This window comes from Chanodichthys erythropterus, chromosome 12 (assembly GCF_024489055.1).
Source record: "Chanodichthys erythropterus isolate Z2021 chromosome 12, ASM2448905v1, whole genome shotgun sequence".
In the NCBI taxonomy this organism is placed as follows: Eukaryota; Metazoa; Chordata; class Actinopteri; order Cypriniformes; family Xenocyprididae; genus Chanodichthys; species Chanodichthys erythropterus.
The window spans coordinates 13,924,375-13,934,141 of record NC_090232.1 but is presented as its reverse complement, the minus strand read 5'-3'; the positions used below and the strand labels follow the sequence as shown (position 1 = coordinate 13,934,141).

The 9,767-nt window shown below is 36.7% G+C and overlaps 1 protein-coding gene across 1 annotated transcript; it reads right to left on the bottom strand.

Annotated features, from left to right (window-relative positions):
• Nucleotides 1-6,842: 6,842 nt before the first annotated feature.
• Nucleotides 6,843-8,569, bottom strand: LOC137033143 (uncharacterized). Its single transcript, XM_067405287.1, has 5 exons — nucleotides 8,540-8,569; nucleotides 8,011-8,397; nucleotides 7,650-7,799; nucleotides 7,412-7,461; nucleotides 6,843-7,313 (listed from the first exon to the last, which is right to left on the bottom strand). The coding sequence occupies exons 1-5, from the start codon at nucleotides 8,541-8,543 to the stop codon at nucleotides 7,185-7,187; spliced, it is 720 nt and encodes a 239-aa protein (XP_067261388.1). The 5' UTR covers nucleotides 8,544-8,569; the 3' UTR covers nucleotides 6,843-7,184.
• Nucleotides 8,570-9,767: the final 1,198 nt, after the last annotated feature.

The following is a 9,767-nucleotide window of genomic DNA, read 5'->3' as shown; positions in this document are numbered from 1 at the left end:
AGCCAGAATTAAAGGGTTAGTTCACCCAAAACTATATATTTTTTGGCACTCCAAAAATATTGTCGTCGCTTTATAATATTAATATTAATATTGAACTACTGTACTCACATGAACTGATTTAGATGTGTTTTTAGTACATTTATGGATCTTGATAGAGGAAATGTCATTGCTTCCTATGCAGGCCTCACTGAGCCATCGGATTTCAACTAAAATATCTTAATTTGTGTTCCGAAGATTAACAAAGGTATTACGGGTGTGGAACAGCATAAGGGTGAGTAATAAATGAGAGAATTTTAATTTTTGGGTGAACTTACCCTTAAAAGTCTGGAGCTGCACAGCCAAATCAACAGACTTTATTCAGGTAAGCAAGCAAGGACAACAGCAAAAAAAGGCAGATGGAGCAATAATAACTGACATGAGAGACACCAGAGCCATGTTGTTATTTTAATTATTAAACACTTGCAGTCTATATTATTCATAAACACAAATTAATTCTTTATAAATCTGTCCAACAGTGTAATGTTAGATTTAGCCACGTTAGCATACTATCAAACTCATTCAGAATCAAATGTAAACATCCAAATAAATACTATACTTGCGTGATCTAATATGTTGCATGAACACTTTGTAAAGATCCATTTTGAGGGTTAAATTAGCTGTGTGAACTTTGTTTATGCAATGTATTATAGAGTTGCGAGCTTGGGGGCGGGGAGCGCGAGCATTTAAAGGGGAAACGCACTGAATCGGCACATTTTTAATTATGCCCCAAAATAGGCATTTTGAGCTGAAACTTCATAGACACATTCAGGGGACACCTTAGACTTATATTACATCTTGTGCAATAGGGTTCTAGGGTTTTTGACGAAAACATTCCTTTATATTTTCTCCTTATAATGGGCTTCAATGGGCACCAGATGGTTCAAGGTCCAAATGACAGTTTCAATGCAGCTTCAAAGGGCTTTAAACGATACCAGACGATGAATAAGGGTCTTATCTAGCGAAACGTTCGGACATTAAAAAAAAATTTAAAAAAAGTTTACGTTTCATAAGCACAAATGCTCGCCTTGCTCTAACTTCTGGGATGCGCGTTCGTGACGTCACGTAATACGCAATTACATTAAAAAGGTCACGCTTGACATAGGCGGAAGTACAGAGTCGTGTTTACAACTTGAACGTGCAAATACTAACCATAGACTGTAAAAAAAGATGGACGACGCAACGTCGCTTCCTTCCATTGTATTGAACTGAAGCCAAAATGGGCTGATGAATGGGCGCTGACACGTTACGCAATACGTCAAAAAAAAAAAAAAAGTTTGGAGCCTGGGCATGCGCAGAAGGAATCGTCAGTTGAGCCGGAGGCGGAGTCGCGATATCAAACTTCCGCCCAGACGACTGCGTCATCATTCTAGTATTTTAAATAGACTATAAAAATTATACACAATTTAAAAGTCTACCTATAAAATAATAGGCTATTCTGTTTCTAGAGCAATAATATTTTTGAAACAGCAAATTCAGTAGATAAAATCAATATAATATGCCACTAGAAACAACTCTAAATCGTCAGAAACGGTCCTGCCATTTTAAATCAAGTTCAACTAACGTTACAGGAGATCGATTGCTGTAATTAGAGTAAGCTATCATTAGTTTTGTCCTGCTAATTATTATTTTATACCCATAAAAATAATAAGTAACTGCCAGATAACGATCACCTGCTTTTTCCCGACATGGTTAACATTAGGTGTGTTATCTTAACTAATAACATTTATTAATTAGCTTATAACGTCCACATTTGATGTTACAGAAAAAAAGTTCAGTGATCCGTCAGATCCTGTAGGTCGGTTAGTACAGTTTACTGCTGAACAACTCATTTTGTTGGTGTTAATGACAAAGAAATCGAAAATTAGCAGTTAGTTAATACATCTTCAATCTCCCCTCGAAGCTCCGACAGTCCTCAGACAACCTGTCAATCAACTTCGAATCATGACGACACGCCCCGTTTTTATAGAATCAAATTGCTAGCTAAAATCTAAATCATCACAAAAACGAACAATTGAATATATATCAGTGTGATAACAACTACCTTAAATGACCAAAACCATCTTTCAGAAAGTTTTATTTGAAGCAGAATTTATTTTTAAGTTTTCACTGAAGTCTCATTCGACTGCTTTGAGAGGGCGGGGTTTATGACCTGTACTGCATCCAGCCTCCAGGGGGCGATCAAAGAGCCCGTGGCTTCACTTTTCAGAACGTATGAGACACACCTGCGTCTAAATCAGCTCCTCCCTAGGTCGTGAATCAGTATATCATGAAAGTGAATGTGGCTGATTCCCTGATCAGTGCCGTGACTACTGAACTAGGGAGCTGATTGAGACACATGGTAAGTCAAATGCCGTTTACAAAAAAAAAAGGTAAAACAACTAATGGTTCTTCCATCCTGTGTTGTCACACATATACGCGCGAGCTCAATTTTGACTCGACTCCTGATAGAAGAGCTGCACAATGGGAGTGTTTTACGTCAACAGGGAAACGTTACATATGCTTTAATATTTCGCACTGAGGTTAGTGTACATGGAAAATGGCACAACAGAGCAAAATGAAAGAAAAGGCTACGTTTATTATACATTTTTAGACTTTATTCAAGCTGTTAAAGTGTAAAACTAATGTATCTTGTAGCACAGGGTGAAGTCAGTATGTACATTAACGACGATTTGAGAGAAATTTAATGTAAAACAATGTACATGGCGCTCTGTGGCGCGGCAGGATTTTGGAGTCGTAGCTGGACACCGCGGACAGGCGTCGAATGTCGCCGCCGGTGTGTACATTCATAGAAAACAATGCGTTCGAATTTTAACGACGTGGCGCAGGCGCGGTGCCGAGCTTCGCTTAAATTATCAGCAAAAGATTATTTGAAAGTGAACTAATCCTTTAAGGACAATCAATGGCAACATGAATTGATATGACACATTTATTTGCTATATGAATGTGGAGTTTTAAAATGTTTTAGAAATTTTAGAAAAAGCAAATCCACACTGCCCCCCTCAGGCCACTAATAAAACTAAACACACTGACGGCTCTGACCACCATGAGTCTCTCAGAAATAACAGATCATGGACAAGTAAAAATATACATTGCCATACTATAAACATCACTATCCATTATATACAGTGATAAAAATGTACAGAAACATTTCTTTTGACACATTATTATTAAATAGCATGGCACCGAACATTATTTGTGTTCATGTGAGATGCATTGTCAAAGTAAAAATGAAAGCAAAAAAAACAAACAAATGAAATCTGCTATTTTTCCTTCATTCTGAGAGATGCAGTAAATGTGATTCTTCCTCATCCATCAGAGAGTCTAAAGAAAGACTGCGCTGTAAATCAAGCTTTTGCTGCATGATGTACACAAACCAATTTCACCACAAATTCACGACATAAGCATTTATACACACCAACCTCTTCTGTCTCATGTTCACACAAGCACTAAACTGAATGGAAACATTTGTGGTTAAGCTTGTCTCTTTAACTGAAAACAAAGCAAGACCCTTCCTCAAGAAAAGACAGACAGTGTGCTTCAGTAAAACTCCTTTGAAGAACAACTCTGATGCTTTAAATATTTAAATTTGTTTTGATTTCAATTAGATTTTAATCTTTTCAAAATAATTAAAAGCACAATTAGAAAAAAGGCAGACATAACATACACCAGTTCAAAGAAAAATAAGAAAACAAGAGGAAAAACAAGAATGTATCTTACTACAGAGAAACAACTAAAATGGGCATTTTTCTTTTACCTTTACAGTTATAAGTTAGTTTTAAGATGAAATATATAGTTTGAATGTTAACTTGTTGCTAACTGTCATCCAAACACACTAACCTACTCAAACACATTATGCTTCATCCGACATAGAGTATGTTTTTGGCAAAATTTAATTAGACTAGCTGTAAAATTGAATCAGATAAACGTTGCAATCATTCGGATTAAGAATAAGTTTAATAAACGGATAGCACACGTACATCTTGGAGACGTTTTGATGTCTGTGTTTACGTCTGGAAGACGTATTTTTTTTAAGAGTGTTTGCTCATCTGCTATACGTCTATAGGACGTTTCCTGTCAGATGTCAAATAGACGATGTTTAAGATTTAGAATATATGTAAAACTGACATCTTAAAGATGTCTATCAGATGTTTGTAAACAGCAGATCCTTTCCAGATGAAGTGATCTTTAACAGACATCTTGCAGACGTACGTGTGCTATCTTTAAACTAAACGCTTCATGCAGGAAACCCACTTCTACATCCTGTTATTCGGGTCATCAGTGTGTCCACACAGGCTGTACTAAAACACTTTTAACAGAGGAAAACAACATTGTACTGCACTGAGGACCTGTTGTGCGTTTCCCATACAACGACGTAACTCGCTGCTTCACGATGCATTGTTGAACAAATCAACTAGTCACGACTGTTTCCCGAAACCATATTGTCGCAAATCTGTTGTTCAGCCACGCTGGTGAATGATGTCATGCAGGTGGTGGAGTAATAACTTCTAAATGAATCCGTTTTGAAAACTTATTTATGGACATGTCATCTGATGACTAGGCCTACTCCTCATTTTTCACATTTATTTTGCTTTATTCCAGATTCAATCATAGGCTGGTTCTGACGTAGACTACTAGAGCATGTACGCACATGCACACTCTTCAAAAACGGTTAAAAAACTAAATCGGACGACAAACTACAATATGTAAATGACATTTGTATATATTCAAAATAAAAGATATACATTGTACTTAATGTCAGCTTGCTTATTTTGTTCAAGATGACCATTTATTAAATCCACATGTCATAAAAACAAGAAACTAGCCTATGATTCTACAGCTCGACAGCTGTTGTTCCAACCACGCAGGTTTGTGAATATTCGTTTGAACTATGGTTTGGGAAACACCAAATCGTTGAACTATGTTATTAATGATGGAACCTGCAATGTTAGTAGGCTAATGATTCATTTAAATAAGTTATTACTCCACCTGTGTGACATTATTCACCAATGTGACAGGGTTGCAACAATACAGTTTCAGGAAACAGTCGTGACTAGCTAGTTGATTTATTCAAATATGCATCGTAAGCATCGTTGTACGGGAAACACATACCAAGGTTGCGTTTCCCGAACGATGTAGGCCTAACTCGCTGCTGAACTACTATAGTACGATGCATCGTTGAACAAATCAACTAGCTAGTCACGACTGTTTCCCGAAACCGTATTATCGCAACCTGTCGTTCAACCACGTTGGTGAATGACGTCACGCAGGTGGTGAGTAGGTGCATTCACGCGGCCTCGTAATTGCTGTAGTTACGAGATTCTAGCTTGTAAAAAGCGTCCACATCTTCGTAGAGCTCGTAATTAGTTTGTAAAGCTGGGAGTGTTCTGAAAGCTCCCAGATGTACCATGTGGCTGCTGTGCTGTACCACCTCACCGCTGTAGATTCATCGACGTTGATAGTGGTGCCATGGAAACGCATAATTCCCAGTCCAAGGACGTGAACAGCTCTGAATATAATGGTGCGTTCAAGTCATGTCGGAAAGATCGTATTTACGAGCAGAACTGACATGAATGCCACCACAATGTCGTAAATACCAGTGGGAAGCTCGTAATTTTCTTTAAGCTCCGATCTGTACGAGTTGGGGGCGTGTCAGTCAGAAACATGGCGAAATACCACAATATTACAGGTATTTAGCAGTGAATTGTCAGGCTTTTCTATTTACAACAAAGTAAGCTGATTCCCAGCAAAAAATACAATAGCATCACAGTATAAAAATGTAATATGCAACAATAAAGTTTACAACAGCTTCATAAATTAATTAAAAAACATAAAAAAGCAACATACAACTAATGTACATTATTTGCTCTACATTTTCTAGAAGCAGAAGTGTTGTAATTTTGTGTAATTAATTTAGAGAAGGCACACCGCCATCATACTCCGACGAAAGTGACTTGAACACACCTACCGTCGTACACACGATTTCCCACCTCGTAAATACGAACTTCCCAGGAAGACTTGAACGCACCATAACATCACGTGTTGTCATCTCAAGATTCCGGTAAATACAAGGTGGTGTGAACGCAGCAAAATAACTTATTTAAATTAATCCGTTTGAGATCGAATTAATGCTAGATTTTTTGCTATAAATTACGGACATGGCATTAGAGGACTAATTCTCATTTTCCTCAGTTATTTTGCTTTATTTGCAGATTAAATCAAATGCTTGTTCTGACGTACACGTACACACGAAAAACGGTGATTTAAATCTCTTGACAAACTAAAATATATATAAATGACATTTGTATATATTTGAAATAAAAGATATACACTACTTAATGTCAGCTTGCTTATTTTGCTGAAGATAATGATTTACATGTCATAAAAACAAGAAACTATGCTTCTAACCAGCTTGAGAGCTGTCATTCCAACCACACAAGTTTTCGATGCAGTTTGCGAATGTTGGCTTGAACGATGGTTTCGGGAAACACCAAATTTGGTCGTTGAACTACTAACGATGCTTTTAGGAAACGCACCCCAGAGTATTAAAACAGATTAACAACAATAAGAGTGACATTATAAGTAAGAGTAACAGCTCATTTAACAAACAAACAAAAAAGTTATCAATGTGTGAAAAAAAAAAAAGAAAAAAAGAATTAAAGTATCCAGTCACTTTTTTATATTAGGTATGTTTGACTTGTACTTGTACTATGTACTTACATAAAAAATAAATAAATAAAGTAAGGCAAAGTGTTTATTTGTATTAAACACACTTTTGCTTCTGTTGAGGTAGGATTGAGGTAAGTTTAGGGATAACTTTCATGGTATGGGTAGGTTTAAGGGTTGGTTAAGGTGGAATGGAAAGATCAATTATAATTATAGATGTAAATACAGCTGTATTTACATGCAGGTATTTTTAAATTTTAAAAACATTTCTACACAATAAGGACATTGTATCACATTATAAATTTAAATGTTAGTACATAGGCTAGTAGTTAAAGACACTTAATAAAAAGTGTGACCAATTATGCAAGTATGGAATTACATATCTTTTACATTGAGATGTTGTATCATTACATGATGTTACATGATAAGGACCTTTATCATATTTGGAAAGTTTCAGAAAGCACCTCAATTCTATTTTAGTTCTATTGCGTGTCTGTTCTTACCTGAGCATATGTACTGAAATCTGAACTCTGCACTCGCTTTGTCTTGCGTTGTTTTTGTCTCCTGGTTTTCACATCTAAAGATGCATAACACACCTCTTCATCTTCACCCTGGAATGAAATAAAATATGAATTAATTAAGTTGCTTTCTGAAACATATATTATATTTATATGTCTTTAATGAATGTTCGTGTTTGATTTGTTCATACCTCAATGGTATTTCTACCTCTTGAATGGTCTTTTTGATCTGTCGCAGCATCTACAATGGATTGTTTAAATTAGAACATCACTGGTTTAGTTTATGCAATTACATTTGAATTTCTACTTTACTATCAATTTTTGTTTGCAGGCTTTTCTTTAAGTACTCTAATTAACAAAGCTGTTTATCTGCATATTAAAGTAAAACTGTGGTAGTGCGAAAGAAAAGTGTCAATAAGTGAATGATACCTGTATTTTTCCTCTGACAGAGGCAGAACAGACAGATGGAGGACAGGAGTGAGGAGAGGAGAACACACACTGGACACACACTGAACAGCAGCGTCCAGCAGAGAACACAGTCTGATACAATGTTCAGTCCAGAACATGAAGTTACTTCCTCTATATAAAATAAACATATCAATATTATTATTATTATTATTACAGTCAGGTGTGGAAGGTTCAGAACAAGTCCATTGCTCAATATAAAATAAATATAAATGTATCAATGATTGTTTGTTCAAATATTTTTATGTTCATTGCACTTCTTTAGTGAGAAAGTGCTCCAGAATTACGTATGACACAATAATAACTAGCAGAAATGTTTTCTTACCTGCAAAAGAGACACGAGTTGTTCGGTTTCCATAATAGCACACTTTAGATTGGTAGCCCCTGCCTTTTCCATCTTCATATGCTTTATTCTCTACTTCGGCACAGTAATACAGTCCCAGATCAGAGACACTGATGTTAGTAATATGTAGATCATAAGAATTACTGGAGCGGTTGTAGTCAGAGCTGAAACGCTGAAGTGTCCCCATGTCCAAACTTACTACATTTATTATGAGAGAGGGTTGATTTTCATGAGAGCAGTTTCTTATCCATACAAAGAGAGAACCAAGAGTTGCAGAGCGATCACAGTAGAGAGTGATGTTGTCTCCTGGTCTGACTTTCATCTCCACTTCTGCTCCAGAGATTCTGTTCTGACTGAACAACAAAACACCTGTAAAAGAGCAAAATAACTTAATAAAGCACTTAAATTTAAAATATGTATTACCATTCAAAAATATTCACAGTAATATTGACATTTAGGTTAGAAAAACTCTCAAAACAGTTAAAACTTTCTCAAACACATTTTTTCTTACACATGAGTGCGACGAGAGCAAGTCTTGACCTCTCCATCTCTGTGAGTGACTGTGAATAACTGACACTGGTGAGGGTCTTACAGACGGCAGCTCTCATCTGATTGGTTCACATCAATGGAAAATCTTTTCTAAAATGTCTCACGTCACAGAGGGGTTGGTCATTAAATTAGGTTATCATGTGTATGTACAAAGAGTAAGAGCAGTATTAACTAATCTTTGATTACCCTATAGACTTTTTCTCTAATTTGCTCTGATTGGTTTACAAATATGAAATCACCATCAAACAGATATGAAGAGGAGGTAATACATTTGTTTGTCTGATAGATATGTTTAGTATCAAATCATTTTGATGTATACATGCAGATAATCATCTTCATTTGAGAAATGTTGTGCTTTACATTTCTGTTCAGCTGTAAAACTCATGATGTTCTCTGTTGTAGTGGGTACAAACCAGCAACGTGTAAACATGTCAAAACAGGAAACCACAACTCTTACATTCAGACTACTTAATGCTTATGCCTTCACTTTGCTGCTGTGACATGCTGTCAAACTCTCACTTCACATCTCTTACTTGATCACTGGTCAACAAGCACAAATGTTTCCATTAGACTATGTGTGGTTTTGTGTGTTGGTTAGAGTTCACACATTTGCACGAAGGAAGTTTGCTCAGCTTGTCTATACTGTGGTTATACTGACACTGACAGCTGTCCATTGAGCTGAAATTAGCTGCATTATATTCTAAAACAGAAACAGTAAGACATGTTAACTTAAAAAATTACATAAAATAATGATGCACATGGTCTGTGTGTGTGTGTGTGTGTGTGTGTGTGTGCGTGCGTGCATACCTTCATTCATTCATTTGTTCGTTCGTGAGTGAGTGTGTTCGTTCGTGAGTGAGTGAGAGTGAGTGAGTGAGTGAGTGAGTGAGTGAGTGAGTGAGAGTGAGTGAGTGAGTGAGCGAGCGAGCGAGCGAGCGAGTGAGTGAGTGAGTGAGTGAGTGAGTGAGTGAGTGAGTGAGTGAGTGAGCGAGCGAGCGAGCGAGTGAGTGAGTGAGTGAGTGAGTGAGTGAAAGACACCTTTTTGGGGCTTCTAGTGAAAAAATATATATCAATAAACCACAGGTAAAGTTCATTTCTCAACTGGAATCAGATTATGGTTCACAGGGGAGACATATTCAAGCACAAACACTTTTAGCTCCACAAATTGCTACCTAAAGGAGAGAGCAATA